We start from the raw sequence: 16801 nt of genomic DNA on the forward strand, positions 1-16801 counted from the left end.
TTGACGATTCTTTTCTTTGTCGATTAGTGCTCTTGACACCAGAAAAACAATCTGTGTCTGTATGATGGGTGATAACTCTGCCTGGACTCTATGTGGGGAGTGGAGATGCTTACAACCTCTCCAGGTAACTGCAGGAGAGTCCTCTGAACAGTTTCCGCATTGGCCACTGATTTCTCTACCTTTTGTTGCTGTTGTGTGAGACAGGATCTCATGTAGCCCAGGCTGGTCTCAAACTCACTGTGTAGCCAAGGCTGACCTAGAATTCCCTATCCTTCCATCTCTACCAGCCGTGCTGGGGACACAAGTGTGTGCCTCCAAGCCCCCTTTTCTGTGGTGTCTGAGATGAGACACAGAGACTCAGGCAGGCTTCGCTAACTACACCCTTAGCTCAATTTGTCCGGTTCTAGGATTCAAGGCTCAGCTTCCTGTTTCTCTATTGTAGTTTGATCACAGATACTTAGCATGGGAGAGGGGCCTGGGGTGGAGCAGCCATCCCTGCTCCATAGGAGAGGTGAGTGTTAGAGTCCAGAATGACAAACCTGCTGGAGCCTGTCAAGTCTCCCCAGTCCTCCACCACTTTGACCTGCTCCTCTCGTTGCCACGGCGACACATCAAAGGCTTATTTTTAATTACAGGGGAGGGGTTGCACTCATGTGCAGGTGCCCACAGGAGCAAAGGCTTTGGGCCCCCTGAGATGAGTTACAGCACTCTGTACTGCCGAGCCGTCTAGCCCCACCGGAGTGGTGTATCAGTGACAATCCTTGTTCATGTTCTCACACTACGCCACTCACGACAGCTTCCCAGTGAGCCATGTTTTATGAATGAGCAGAGTAAACAACACTGAACTGGCAGGTGAGAACCTGATGGGAATAAAGGACTTTTACAAACCTGGATCTTTTTGAGGACGGCCGGGGTTTCCTGGTCCCACACATGGTTTGTTCCTCCATCAGTGATATACGCTTTGCACGCTGTCACCATCTGGTTTGTGACCTAAAGTAAGGGTAGGGTACAAAGTAGCCGTAGGTAAACGACTTTGGGAAACATAATATATATGATCAATGTGATGATAAATAAGCTTATAGAGTAAATAAATCACAATTAAAAAAAAAAAACACAAATTCAATCAAAATAAAGAAACCCCAAAGTCACATTTGCCTACTGCAATTAGGTCATTGGGGCCATGAGTCCCAAAGTCAAGCACATTTTCCATCTGTCCCGCACACGTCTATTTAGACCCTGACCTAGTCCAAAGTAATGATGGCTAGCCTTCACAAGATGGTTAGGAGAAGGATTATAGACCAATGGGAGACTGCTTGCCTAACAAGCTCAAGGCCCTGGGCTCCTTCCTCCCTGAGCATCACTCAGAACAGGTGCAGACTGTAATCAGCACTCAGGAGCAAAGGCAGGGGGTCAGAGGTTAAAGGTAATTCATGTCTTCTAGTACATAAGAGAATTTGAGGCCACTTTGAGAATTCTAGGACCTTAGCAGAGAGGCTGAGAGATAGAATGAGAAAGGCGGAGACAGAGAAAGAGGGGGGAGAGAGGGAGAGGAGAAGAAAATGGTGTTCAGTACATACAGAGAACCTGGGGGAGTTTTTAAATGCATAATGCATGCAAGATCACATCCACAGACATGTAGGGCATGATTGGAGAGGGATGATCACTCTAGGAATGCTAAAGTTTGGTAATAATGTGAGTTCAGCCTTAGTCACGGCCCTGCAAGGCAGACAGAGAGCAACTTCAACAGTAGGCTCTGGAGCAAATGCCTGCTGAACCATCTCTCTGGCCCCAGGGTTGGTTTTTTTTTTTTTTTTTTTTTTTTGCAGCAAAAGAAAAAGTAAATCCCAAAGTGAAGCTATGTACAAGTTACAAAAACCATCAGTGATCAAAGAAACTTGCAATATTTAATCATTAGTCTGATTAGTTGCCTCAGTTAGTGTTTCTGCTGCCGTGAGGAAACACTGGCCCAAAGCAGCCTGAGGAGGAAGGGGTTTTATTACAGCTCCGTTTCCACACGCTGTCCTCCAGTGAGGGACGTCAGGGATGGAAGGAGGAGCTGATGCAGAAGCCACGGAGTGGTGCTGTTTACTAGCTTGCTCCTCATGGCTTGCTCAGCCTGCTTTCTTATAGAACCCAGGACCACAAGCCCAGGGATAGAGCTATCCACAATGGGCTGAACCCGCCCGCAGCAACCAACAATCAAGAAAATGCTCCAAAGTTTTGCCTCCAGGTCAGTGCTATAGAGAAAATTCCCCCGTTAAGAATCCAGACAAACAAACAAACAGGGGTGGTACTAGGGGTGGTAGCGGAAGACAGAGGCTAGAGGATCTCTATGAGTTCAAGGACAGCCTAGTCTACAGAGAGAGTTTCCAGGACAGCCAAAGCTACACTGAGAAACCATGTCTCGAAAAACCAAAAGGAAAAAGAAAAAAAGAATCCAGAGAATCCTAACTTATGTCAAGTTGACATTACAACCAACCATCATGTTCTGGTTCACAATGTTGAAAAAATGTTAATAATCTGGAACCAAGAAAGATCTCAACTGGGAGCACTGGTAACAAGAAGGAAGCCAAAGGGCCAAGAGGATTCATTCCCCTGGTCATCTGGGGTGCAGCGTGTAGCTAGATCCCTATTTCCTTTTATAGAACTGACGTGTGCTTTTACACATCTAATTCGATTCTATGTAAATGCTTCTTGGATAATTTTTTAAAGTCTCTAAAATAATTAACCACGTGATATGACATGAGCATTTAAAACAAACTGAAGCTTATCTACTGGGTAGGCGTGAAAGAAAGTACTTGGAATGACTGAACTGAAGAGAGCAGCGACCTTTAAGCAAAAAGCCTGGAGCTGAGCTCCGGCAGGAGAAGGACACTCGTTATTACTCCTACTACAACTGACTCCAATTGAGACCCCCCACCCCACCACACTCCACCCCAAAATTTACTCCCACTTCCACCCCATCCTACCCCTACATGGAAGTTTGAAAATCCAGATCTCTGAGGGTCCCCAAACTTCCCAGCTCCCTCCTGTGGCTCAAATGAAAAGAACTATGAACTGTTTCACAGGACCCTCTATGTGGCTTCCATTAGAAACTCACCATGATGGGCTGGCGGGATAACTCAGCAAGTCAAGGTCCTTGCGCCTCAAGCCAAGCGGCCTGAGTTCAATCCAAGGGACAGTGTAAAGGTAGAGAGAGAACCAGACCCAGCAATGATGTCCTCTGACCTCCACAAGTTTCTGTAGCACAACTGCGCCCTGCTACACACACACCTTACATACATACACTCAATAATAATAATAAGGAAGAAGGAGGAAGAGGAGGAGGAGGAGAAGGAGGAGGAAAAGAAGAAGAAGAAGAAGAAGAAGAAGAAGAAGAAGAAGAAGAAGAAGAAGAAGAAGAAGAAGAAGAAGAAGAAGAAGAAGAAAAGAAGAAGGAATCTCACCTTGATGAATAAAGAGGTCATCCTTTCTGATGTGTTATAGTACCTCGACACGCTGTGAATCATCCTGATGGCATTAATCAAGTTCTGTATTCCATGTGCCATGGAAACCTAATGGAGACACCGGAATGAACTCTATCATACATGCCATTCTGGTTTGCTTCCCCTTGCTGAGATAAAACACCATGGCCAAATGCTTCAGTTACACAAGTTAATTTTAGAAACCACACTTCTTCAACGTTTTAGATTCCAAGCCACACCCCCTTCAGGAGCATACTCACCAGGTCGTAGTTATAGAGGGGCTGGCAGACTTTCTCCAGGGTGTACAAATACCGGACGTTATCTTTGGATTCATTTGCTGTGTCGGTGATTCTGGCATCCAAATCACGCCAGTTCTACGGAATCAAAATTGCGTAAGAATTCAACCCACACATCTTGGTGGGCTTCAACTTAGTCCTAAAATTCAAACTGTTTCCCCTGAGCAAACATACACTGAAAAAATATTAAAGTGTGACTGGTACTTTTTTTTATTTTGAAAAAGATTTACTTGGGCTGGAGAGATGACTCAGTGATTAAGAACACTGGCTATACTTCCAGAGGTCCTGAGTTCAATTCCTGGCACCCACATGGTAGCTGACAACTGTTTATAACTGTCCCATAAGATCTTAACTCTTTTGATGTGCAAACATACCTGCCCACACACCAATAAACATAAATAAATCTTTTTTTAAGAAAATGATTTACTTTTATTTTTAAAGTATGTGTATATGGGGGGTTGGGTGCACAATTTTAGGTTACCTTAGGAGGCCAGAAGAGGGTTCACTGGAGCTGGAATTACAGGTGCTTGTGAGCCACCTGATATGGATGGTAGGAACCACACTAGGGTCTTTCGGAAGAGTAGTTAATTGCACTGAGCAATTTCTCCAGCCCCTGGTATATTCTTTTCTCATAGAACTTAAGACGACATTACAAGCATGTTAAATGACTGGCTGAAAATAAAGTTAATCCTTTGTAATTAACAACCTGTCTATAGGCTTGGACTGGACCTGCTTCTACCTAGAGTGATTTTCCCATAATGGGTACTTACGACATTAAGTTCTGAATCTTCCACAGTCAGCCACACTATTAGAACATGGCTCAAAGAAAATATACTTATTAGCAAAATGGGACTCGGTTGGAAATCAACATTTTCTTCCAACTTGTTGAACTCTGAATCAGAAATGTGGCTCAAAGGCTCGTGTTTTCAATGCTTGGTTCTCAACTTATTGGATTATTCTGAATGCTACAGAGAGGCTTCAGGACAGTGGTTCTCGGCCTTCCTAATGCTGTGACCCTTTAATACAATTCTTCATGCCCTGGTAACCCCCAACTATCAAATTATTTTCATTGTTACTTCATAATTGTAATGTTGCTACTGTTGCAAATCATGTGTAGATATCTGTGTGTTCTGATGGTCTTAGGTAACCCCTGTGAAAGGGTCATTTGACCCCAGGGGTCACACCCTAGAGGATGAGAACCACTGCTTTGGGAGCTGGGGCCTGACTGATAGAGACAGGAAGGCCTCCACATATGCCAGCTTATGTTCTCTGTGTCCTGGTCCAGAGCATGTTAAAACCTCTGCCACCCGCTCCTGCTACTGTGAGCTCCACCAGGCCTGCGCTGCAAGGATGGGCTGATACTTCTGAAACCATGAGCCAAGATGAAGCCTCCCTCCTTCCATTATCTTAGTGCTGAGAGACTCAGAAAGCTAGTGTCAGAGACAGGAGGTCACGGCTGCAGTGAACCTGACCATGTGGTGCTGAGGCCTTACAAACTGGCCTGTGGAGTCTGGGAGAGCTCGGAGCTGTGGGCTAGAGAAGCCTTCTAATACTGTAAGGCAGAGCTCAGCGGGTCATCGTGGTGGGAATTTGGAAGACGAGAGCATTGTGTTATCTTTCAGAATCAAGAATGAGAAGTGGGGGGGGGGGATGTGATACAATGGAAAGACATTTGTTTTATACCTACTGTCTAAACATTTTACAAAAGAGAAAAAAGCATTATTGCATTTTCATACAGAGAAATACAAATTTTAAGGAGACAGAGAATAAGAATATGGAAAGCATTAAGCTCAACTAAATTATAATGATCTGTTAGGGAGGCTGGAGAAATGGCTCAGTGGTTAGAGCACTGCGTGCTGTAGTAGACCAGGGTTCGATTCCCAGCACCCACATGACAGCTCACAACTGCTTCTAATTATAACTCTAAGGAACCTAATGCCTTCCTCTGACTTCTGCAGACATCAGACACTCATGTAGTGCACACACATGCAGGCAGGTGAAACATGTGTATGCATAAATTAGAAATAAATCTTAAAAAAATAATAAAATGATCCCAAGGAAAAGCAGTGGAAAGGAGGTGTGGGGAAATGTATGCTGTGCAGAACGTTTGCTTTTGTCTTTCCATGTAGTTATCATCATCATCATTATTATTATTGGTATTATTATTATTGTAAGGTTCATTCTTATTTTATGTGTGGAGTGTTTGTCTGCATGTATGTCTGTGAAACCACATGTGTGCAGCTCCCAAGGAGGCTAGACGAGAATATCAGACACCCTGGAGCTGGGGTTAGGGATGATTGTTTGAAACCATGTACAACCAGATCCTCTGTAAGAGCCACCAAGTGCTCTTAACAGCTGAGCCATCTCCCCAGAGCTGCTCTATACCACAGCAAGTCTACACTGATTTACAATTCCCCAAACACTTTCAAAACAAAAATGATCACTTCTCTGGATGGCACTCCATAGATGAACTGTCAAAACTGAGAAATAAATCTTGGTTTTATCAACTGGAAACTACGATGGTATACAAGAAAGCCTGATTCAAAAGCTTCACACTTCTAAATACGTGCCTGCTGTGTAAAGAGAAACCATCTAATGCCACAGAACACAACGGAATGGTGGCCACAAAAGACTGGAGAGGACCCCAAAAGTACAACTCGGCAGCAGGAACTCATTCTGGCTTTTCTATAGCACAGTAGGAATAACTGCTGACTTAAACTATCTGCAGTGTTACGTCAAGATGTTTACGAAAGTATGAACATGCAAGAACGATGGATCCTTGTGGCATGGGGGCAAGAGTTTCGACATTAAAGTGTCTATAAAAGTAAGACCTGCATTTGACCCCCCAGAACCCATGTCAAAAAAGCGGGGTGCAGTGGAACACATGTCATCCCAGAGCTGGGGAGCCAGAGCCAGGCGAATATCTGGGGCTCACTGGCCAGCCAGCCTCACCTATTTAGTGAGTGAGGTGGAAGGCAGAGAGATGGCTCAGCAGCTCATTGTGCTTGCTGCTCTGAATCTGGTCCCCAGCTCCCATGCCATGTGGCTCACAACTGCCTGTATCGACAGCTACAGGGGACCCAACATTGTGGCCTCCGTGGGGCATATCTACGTGGTATACACACACAATATGCCCCGAGACCTTAAGAAACCGTTTGATAAGGGTAATTTTCTGGTAAGGTGTTCTAAAGTACACCCAGGTTTACAACGGAAGACCTTTTACCTTTAACAGCTTGGAGTGTGCAACGTTTAGCACATTTATGACGGCCTTGCAGCTGGACCCTTTAATCTGCTCGATGATGTAGTTGAACTTGGCTGACATACGCTTCCAGTGCTCCAGTTCAGTGAGTGGACCCGAATCATCGGCTTCTTTTCTCATCTGCTCACTCTCAATAAGGACCTGCAATTGAGTAATCACGCAACTATCTGTAGCCCCCTCTTCTGGCTGCCATGGGTACTGCTGGCATGTCACACATACATACACACAGGCAAAACAAACACTTATACACATAATAAAACAAAATAAACATTGTTAAAATTTCAAACTTTAGTATCTCTAAAGACACTCCGCCAAATGAAAAGACATGACATAGTGGGGAACAACAAAGAATTAAGATTGGGAAAGATTATGTAAACAAAGTCCAGCAGTTCAATGAGATAGCACCAGGCAATTCAAATGAAAACTAAGCAAAGGATTTGGACAGGCAAGTCAACAGAGAAGACGCCTAAGCAGCTATTTAATATGCTCAACTTCAGTCATATTCAGGATAGTGCAAAGTCAATCAAAACGGCAGTGCACACCTGATACAAGGGCAATCTGACGATCCCAGCTATAACCAACGGCTTGAAGAAATGAGAGCAGCCATATGCTTCTGTAAAGCACATAAATCAACTCAACCACCACCGTGCCAGTTATCTTTGATTGTCACATAAGACTCAGTGAGGAATAGCCTTGAGCAGGCTGGCCTTAACTAATGTGTGGGAAGACCCACCCGGTCCACCGTGGTGGCACCATTCCCTAGGCAAGGGATCCTGGACAATGTAAGGAGATTTTATATATATATATGTGTGTGTGTGTGTGTGTGTGTGTGTGTGTGTGTGTGTGTGTATGTGTGTATGTATGTATATATACATATACACATATATATATATGTGTATATATCCTCTATATATATGGGTAGGGAGGAACCTGAGCATGAGTAAGCATGCATTTATTTCATTCTGCTCTTAACGATGGATGTTTCATGACTAGCTGTTTCAGATTCTTGGTGCCTTGACTTTCCTACAGTGGTGTGTAGGTACTTGGAATTGTGAGCCCTTTCCTCCTTGATTTACTTGGGTGAGTGTGTGCGTGCGTGCGTGTGTGCACGTGTGTGTGCGTGTGTGTGTGTGCATGTGTGTGTGTGGTGTGTGTATGTGTGTGTGTGGCTGGGAATTAAACTTAGGGTTTTATATGTGTGAGACAATCACTCTACCATAAGATGCATTCCCAGCCCTGCTTTTTTTGTCAGGGTGTTTTACCACAGTACTGGAAGCAAAACTACAATAATCATTATTTGGAGGGCACAATACTATTCAGTAAGAGCCCTCTACTCAAATGCTCAGAGGGATTCCACCGAGAGACTCCTGAGCGCACGTAAAGGAAGTCTAGGCAAAGACCACTATTGCATATGCATTACTGTCCTTTGTAACAGCAAAAGTAGAAGTGACTTACTGAGGGAATGGAAGATTAAACCTCTCTACTTCCTTAAATAATGGATAACAGATATAATTCAAATATTGAAAAGTCTATCAAACAAAATACAATTTCTTTTTTTAAGTAGGTCTTTCTGCCATCTAAGGTCACTTCCTTTTTAAGACTTATTTTATGAATATGCGTGTTTGCTTACATGTATGACGGTGAACCATATACATTGTAGTACCCATGGAAGTCAGAGAAGGGCATCGGATCCCCTGGAGTTACAGGTGGCTGTGAGGGGCTCTGTGGGTGCTGAGAACTAAACTCATGTCCTCTGCAAGAGCAACAGGTGTCCCCGAGTGTTGAGCCATCTCTCCCGTCTTTGTAGAGGACTACCAGACATCAGTTAGAGGATGGACAAAATGCACTTGAGCCAACGGGAAATGGATGGAAGGGATTGTGACATGATGGTGTGGGGTTTGAAAGGTGATGATACCCTTGGCATGGCAACGGGCTGGATGCTGATGCTCCCCCGCCAAACTCATACGCTGAGGCCTGATCCAGTGTGATGGTATTTGGAGGCAAGGACTTCGGAAGGGGTCTGCCCTTCTCAAGATCTGCATCTCTATTAGTCTGTGAGTGTGCGTGCCCTTACGGACGCAGGCTGAATGGAAGCCAGAAGACAACCCCGTTGTCATTCCCGTGGCACCATATGCTTGGTTTTGAGACTGGGTCTCTCACTGGGTCCCGGGGATCACCAATTAGGCTAGACCATCTGGCCAGTGTCAGGGATCTACCCATCTCCGTTCTCCCAGTCCTGGGATTATGAGTGTAAGCCAATACACCTGTCTTTTCTGTTGTTGGTGGCTGTTTTTGGAGACAGGGTTTCTCCTGAAAATCTCTTTGCACACCAGGCTGACCTTGAACTCACAAGAGATCCACCTGTGTCTGCCTCCCAAGTGCAGGGGGATTAAAGGCACTCGCCACCTCGCCCTGACTCACCAGCCTTTTATCTAGGCAGCAGGGCTGCACCCGAGCACTCACATTCGCAGGACAAGCACTTCAACCACTAAGCTCCCTCCACGGCCCCAGCAATTTTGACATATGCTATGTTCTTGTTTGTTTTTGCTGCTGTGGACTTGGTATTGAAACGTTGCTATGATTAGAGAAATCACAGCAGCAACAGACTCCCATTTGTCACCCAGGATGTTCTTACGCAGTGTTGATCTCTGTAGCTGGTCACTGTCATTTTCTCCCTCCCTGTCTTTCATGGGGAGTGTTAGCAAAACACAAGCAACCAGGGATACAATGTCCTGTTTAGGACCCATAAACCTGAGACTGGAGGGGAAACGGAGTGGCCTCACCTGCTCGATCTGCTTGTACCACATCATCAGCACCTCCTCCAGCTGATGCACCATCTCGGAGTTGCTCGCCGCAGCTGTGACTTCTTCAAAGGTATGCAGTTTGGAGAAGTCGATATTGTCTACCTTCTTTAACATCACTGTGCCCTCGATGCTTATTCTAGCACCTAAAAAAATGATACAGTATAAAGAAGGAAATGATACAAGTATAAAGAAGAAAATGATACAGTATAAAGAAGGAAATGATACAGTATAAAGAAGTGCCCATACATTAAATAGCAACATTAAATATCAACAGCTGCAATATTTAGAGAAACTTACAGGATAGAGTGCTTTAAAAAGATACAATTCTACAGGCAGGGATGTAGCTTAATTGGTAGAGTGCTCTCCTAGCATGCATAAAACCCTGAGTTTGATCCCCAGCACCACATAAAACAGGCATACTGGGTTTCACCCCATATTTGTGAAAGTGGATCAGGGATCAGGAGTTTAAGGCCATCCTGGGCTACAAAGGGACTTCAAAACAAGGCTACATGAGACCCTGTCTCAAAAAGAAAAGAAAAAAAAAGTTGTGAGTTGACTTATGAATAAAGTTGCATATTTTTGCAATAAGTGATAAAAGCACATTTTAGAGAAATCACCATAAAGCACAGTTTAAAAGTATTTATTTTCAATGTATATGTATGTGTGTACATGAGTATATGCACATGCACCACATGTATGCAATACCCATGAAGGCCAGAAGGGGGCATTGGATCCTCTGGAACTGGAGTTACAGGAGGTGGTGAGGTCCCATGTGGGTACTGGAAACCAAGCCTGGGTCTTTTACAAAAGCAGCAAATGCTCTTAACTGCTGAGCCATCTCTCCAGCATAAGTACATATATTTTAGTGGCAAACTTTTGACCAAGAACAAGAAGAGATTCCCCTTACTCTTTTACCTGCAGAGCTCCCTAGTAATGAGGGTTTCTCATGTTTCCCCTCTTATCTCTAGGTCTCCTGGGGACTTCTATTACCACCTCCCTTTGGAGACTCCTTCTCTAATCCCTGTTTCCAGTAATGTACTTTGCAGCTAACGGTCTCATGTTGAGTGTTTACCAAACATTAATTCTTACACTTACCATCTAAAAATGAAAGGTATCTATTGATGGTTTCTGTGAAAATATGCTTCTCAGATTCGCCCTGCTTGGACTGGTTTAAAGCGCCCCAGTTGTTGGTTGCAAGAATAGCCGGTAGAAATATGTGTTGAAGCATATTCTTGATCCCTTTCAAGAGCCCTTTTGATGCATCCAAGACGGTAAATAGCACATCCTGAAAGGTGGTATTCAATGGTTACATGTTTAATCCATTAAGGAACTGAGAAAAAACTCATAAGCCACTTTTCGCCACCGTGAACAGTTGATACATTTGGTAAACTACAGGGGAGAGGGCTAAGCGCTTACGGACGTTAGATCACAAAAACCAACACTCTTTCATCTGACCCTATTCTGCCCATTCCTGCCAGGTCTCCCTGGACATGTTTTCCTCTGTACTGTATTTTTTAAAATAATTTATTTTATTTCATGTGCATTGGTGTTTTGCATGCATGGATATATGTGTGAAGGTGTCGGGTCTTCTGGAACTGGGGTTACACACAGTTGTGAGCTGCCCCATGTGGGTGCTGGGAATTGAACCCCAGGTCCTCTGGAAGAGCAGCCAGTGCTACTAACTGCTGAGCCACCTCTCCAATCCTTCCTCTGTACTTTACCAAGAGGAGGGACTGTGCCCTGGAACCTAGCCGAGGCATGGGAAAGACAACCAAGCCTGTCACATAAGAACATCCTCAAGTATAAGGTGCCCTGTTCATGAAAACAGTCTCGTGAATCTTTGTCATCAACTTGAGAGATGCCCAGGGGATGAGGGAAGCATGCCTCTGGGTATGTATGTGATGTGTTTCCATAGAGGGCTACCTCAGGAAGACTCTGAACCAATCCACAGATAAATTCCTTTGTAATAAGACGGTTATATGGAGAAGTGGTACAAAATAGGGGGAAATGGGTCATTGAGGACGTCTCTGGGCTGCATCCTGTCCTGCCTGGCCCCTTACTATATGCCCATTCTCTCTTCCTGGATGTTGTGACTGTGAAAATGGCTGGTACACTATAACGCCTCTGCTGTGATTACATTTACATCATTATGAACCAATACTCACCCAAGCAGTAGGAATGTAATCATGTCAGAGGAAGGGAGAGCTGGAAGGGGGGGGGGGGGAGGGCCAGATTTAAATTTAGATTTAAATTTGCCAGGCATAGTGGCGCACACTTTTAATCCCAGCATTCAGGAGGCAGAGGCAGGTGGATGGCTGTGGCAGCTTGATCTACATAGTGAGTTCCAGCGTTACACAGTGAGACCCTGGTTTTTGTCTTTAAAAAAACAACAACAACAAAATTCTCATCTATAGAGGAAAGCCTACAATCATGCCTAAAATGGTTAAAAGGAGACCTGTAGAGCTACCTAAATTTAGCAATGCAGAGGTAAATGAAAGAATATTCTAAAAGAGATTTTAAACATGTTTATACTGTTTTAAGAATGTGCATAAATACATAGGTTTGTGCCCATGAATGCAGCAACTGCAAAGGCCAGAGGAGAAAGTATCAGATCCCCTGCATCTGGAGTTAAAGGTGATTATGAGCCACCCAATATGGGTGCTGAGAATTGAACTCGGGTCCTCTCTAAGAGCAGTATCTTCTGAGCCAACTCTCCAGCCTCATCTAACAGACTCAAGGGCTCCTTCTGGGGAGTGGGGTACAGGTCAGCCCTGCATCACAAGGCTCAAAGAACCTATACCTCTTTAATCTATGTGCACACACAACTGCACCTCCCTAAAAAACCTAAAGTATAAGTAGGCAATGGCCACAGACAATAGTAGTCCCAGTAGTACGCAGGAGACTGGGGCAGGTTCGCTGGAGCCTAGGAGCAAGGTCAGTCTGGGTAACATAGTGAGACCCTTCCTTCAAAATCAAAGAAGGCTGGAGGTGTAACTGAGTAGGAGAACCCTTGGCTAGCAGATCCTCAGAACAAAAGAAAAGGAAGAGAGGGGAGGGAAGAGGAGGGTCAGGAGGAGAGGGCAGGGGGAAGAGAGAAGGTGGGAGGAGGAAAGGCAAGGAAGGGGAGGAGAGGGGAGAAGGTGGAAGGCAACGGGGAGAGGAAGGGGAAAGGAAGAGGAAAGGGAAGAACACACGGAGTCATAGATAAATTGAGGAGAGCAGGGCATTACTGAAATTGATGACACAGAGATGGCCTGGTAAGACAAGAGTTTAGAAAGGGAAAAGCAAGCCGCGGGAAAAGGCAGATTCCTCACGAAGGGCGCTAACTGACAGAGGACATCTCACCCACGGGAGACACAGGGGAGTACCTACAAGGGTCCAGGGAGGACAAGTGCCCTCCTCAACCACCTCTCGTCAGGCTGTCTTTGATCCCAAATAGGAGAGAAGCCTGTTGTGATTTACAGTGGGTTTGCTACACGGCCCACTCCACAAGGCAGCGAGTCTCCCTAAGAACATGAGAGAGAGGATGGGAGCCTTTTGAGGATCTACGGTCAATCAGGATGGACGCCTTTTGAGGATCTACAGTCAATCAGGATGGACTCCTTTTGAGGATCTACAGTCAATCAGGATGGGACCCTTTTGAGGATCTACAGCCAATCAGGATGGGAGCCTTTTGAGGCTCTACAGCCAATCAGGATGGGAGCCTTTTGAGGCTCTACAGCCAATCAGGATGGGAGCCTTTTGAGGATCTACAGCCAATCAGGATGGGAGCCTTTTGAGGATCTACAGCCAATCAGGATGGACTCCTTTTGAGGCTCTACAGCCAATCAGGATGGACTCCTTTTGAGACTCTACAGCCAATCAGGCGACACAGGTACAGTTTATCCTTCAGCGGTCTCACGACGAGCCAGCAGAGAGGGTGACGCTGTTCCAGGTTCAGACACACCCGTTTCTCCGAAAGGATGAGCCACTTGCCAAAGGAAACAACGTGGAGGCAAATTCTCATCTCCATAACTCTACTTGCTGTTTCCATCCTGCAGTCCAGCCCCTGACTAGGCTAGCAATGGCTAGACCGGAAGTCAGTTCCCTCTTCTCCTAAAATGACTGATAATTTAAAAGGCTGAGCAAAGAGTAGGTGTAGTAACTAGTACTTAAGACTGTATGGACAGACGCGAATGTGTCCCTGAAGTGGCCACATGGTAATTCTGTGCACACCATACAGAAGAAGCGAGTTTTCATAGACTTCAGGGCTGTGCTGGTTCATTTTCATCAAGTCGACATAAGCCAGAGTCGCTTGGGAAGAGGGGAGCTCAACTGAGCCACTATCTCAGGCTGACTGGGCTGTGGGCATGAGAGTCGTTTTCCTGGTTAATCGATGTGGGAGGGCCCAATCCACTGGGCCACCCCTAGGCAGATGGTCCCACTGTATGAAAGCAGGCTGAGCCAGCTGTGGGGGAGCAAGTCAATAGGCAGCGCTCCTCCGTGGTCTCTGCTTCAGGTCCTGCCCCAACTCTCCTCAGTTGCTGTGCTGGGATTTGGAAGAGGAAGGGAAATAAACCCTTTCTTCCCCAGACTGCTTTGGGCCAGTATTTTATTTGCTCCAACAGGAAACAAGTTAGTACAGTAATGCATGCCTGCAAACCCAGCCCTTGAGAAGAGAGTAGAGGTGGGAGGGGAGGGGCTAGGGGTTCAAGGACGTTGAAAAAAAAAATATATATATATATATATCCATATGCACACATACTTACAGCTTGAGTTCAAGGCCAGCCTGGGCTGTACGAAACCCTGTCTTAAAAACATAAACTTTCAAATCTTTTCAAAACAAACTTTTAAAGGCAGTATCTATAGGACGACAACAACTCAGCTCTAGTAAAGCCAGTACCTTAGTTTCTTTGAGTACACAAATACGCCATTTTCTTGGAACCCAATCCAGTCTTCCACATAGAAACGGAGATAAAGGGACTGGGGAAACATGGACAACTTGCCGGTGTTTTAAAGCGTACCTCATAAATGGTCTTAGAGTTGACGGCAACGTCATTACGACAGCGAACAAAAAACACGCACAGTCCTTTCAGCTTCTCTGGAGCTGCGTTGTCCACGTATATCCTCATCATCTTTGCCCCTTTGGGTACGCCAGTGATTGTTCGGCCACATTCTGAAAACAAACGCCGAGAACTGAACATACAGCCCCAGAACTGAGCCGGCTGGGTAAGTGACTGCGTAACGAGCAGGCAGTCTGTCCTAATTGGTAAGTTGTAGGCCGATGCAAGGACCTGTCTCAAAGCAGGCAGACAGTATTCCCGAGGATGCCACCAGAAGTTGTCCTCTGGCCCCAGTACCCCCCCACACACCCGCATGCAGGAGCACCTGAATACATACCAACACACGTGGACACACACACTATTTTTTAAAAGCAGTCTGAGAGGGAAAGGACAACCCAAGTACCTAGTTATTGAAACAAAAGGACCGCAACCTGGTTGCATGCTAATTACCTTAGGAGTAATATAGAAAAGCCAGATGTGCATTTAATAGCTGCAACAGCCGTAAGACATTGAGCCAGAGCCACAAGGGGCAGCTGCTGGGCTCTAAAGAGGCATCGTGACTACTTCAAGTCATCTGAAAACATATGGACAAAATGGTCCACCTGTTCCAGGAAACTGCAATTAAATTCTAATGGAAAAGTGTATTTCCCAGTAGAGGTTGGAATGTCTCTGATATCTCTTCCCAAATCATGACAGCAAGGTCTCAAATGATTGCTTCTGAAAATGGAATTTTTAAATTACGTTTATTTTGTGTTGGCACACATACGTGTTGGAGCATGCACACATGGAGGTCAGAAGACAATCTGTAGGAGCTGGTTCTCCCTTCAACCACGGGGGTCCTAGATTGTAGTCCAGTTACCAGGCTTAGTGGCTGATGCCTTTACCTGATGAGCCATCTTGATGACCCTGGAGTATTCTTAAGATAATGCTTTTAAAGATTTCTTTTACTTCACTGTGGTTTTTTTTTTTTTTTTTTTTTTTTTTTTTTTTTTTTTTTTTTTTTTTTTTTGCCAACACGTATGCCTGTGTACCACATGCATGCAATGCCACTGGAAGTCACAAGAGGGAATCAAATCCCCTGGAACTGGAATTACAGATGGTTGGGAGCCACCATGTAGGTGCCGGGAAATGAACCTAGGTCCCCTTGAAAGAGCTGCAAGTGCTTTTAATAGCTGAGACACATCTCCAACCCCTCAAACACTTTTTTTTAAAACATGGGCTTCTGGTCAAGTTTTTGCTGTAAAAGTGGAAATCTTCTAAGCTTAAGAGGAAAAATTAGGCCATACTTTAACATTAGACAGCTCACTTGGAGCCCAGGGCCCTCAGAAAACATCCTTACCAAGACCTGGAGCCTCTCCTTCCTGATATAAAAATTTCAGTGTCTTACATCCGCCTTTCTCAAAAAAACGGCTGAATGGCTCCAGCTGTTAAATGAAAGAAAAAAAAAATGAGGATCAATAAAATGATACCAGCTTTCCGGGGAAATAACTCATGTAGTGCTGCTTCGAGTACCTTAGTTAATCCCCCTGCCCCTTCTCAGATCGAGAAAATAATAAAGACCTTCCTGAAAGGCCTGGTGGCATAGGTTTGTGATCCCAGTGACTCGGGAAGCTGAGGCAGAAGGATCACAGGTTCCAGGTCTGTCTGGGATACTGAGTGAGTTCATGGCCAGCCCAGGTAACTTAGAGAGATCCTCTATTAAAATTAAAAAGTAGAAAAGAAAGCTGGTGGGGGCAGGGTGGGAATAGATAGATCAGAAAGCAGCAACATGTGAAAAAAGGCAGACACTCCACTAACTTAACTCCACTAGAGACGGCAGGGAGGACAGGTAAATTTCATTGCTTGGTGTCCTGGTTGGCTTTCCGTTGCTGTTGAGAAATACCATGACCAAAAGCCATTTGGGGAGATTAAAATAAATCATTTCACCTTACAGGTT

General features: G+C 45.0%; 1 protein-coding gene across 1 annotated transcript in view; it reads right to left on the minus strand.

Moving 5' to 3' along the window:
- Positions 1–16801, minus strand: part of Dnah8 (dynein axonemal heavy chain 8) — a 225044-nt gene that overhangs the window by 204034 nt on the left and 4209 nt on the right. Inside the window, exons 3-10 of the mRNA XM_038342351.1 lie at positions 16205–16289; positions 14827–14978; positions 10919–11108; positions 9803–9966; positions 6984–7160; positions 3725–3838; positions 3447–3554; positions 889–990 (exon numbers count right to left, since the gene is read on the minus strand). Of these exons, the coding sequence (XP_038198279.1) occupies positions 889–990; positions 3447–3554; positions 3725–3838; positions 6984–7160; positions 9803–9966; positions 10919–11108; positions 14827–14978; positions 16205–16289 (1092 nt within the window). The remainder of the gene's footprint in view (positions 1–888; positions 991–3446; positions 3555–3724; positions 3839–6983; positions 7161–9802; positions 9967–10918; positions 11109–14826; positions 14979–16204; positions 16290–16801) is intronic.

This window comes from Arvicola amphibius, chromosome 9 (assembly GCF_903992535.2).
Source record: "Arvicola amphibius chromosome 9, mArvAmp1.2, whole genome shotgun sequence".
NCBI lineage: Eukaryota > Metazoa > Chordata > Mammalia > Rodentia > Cricetidae > Arvicola > Arvicola amphibius.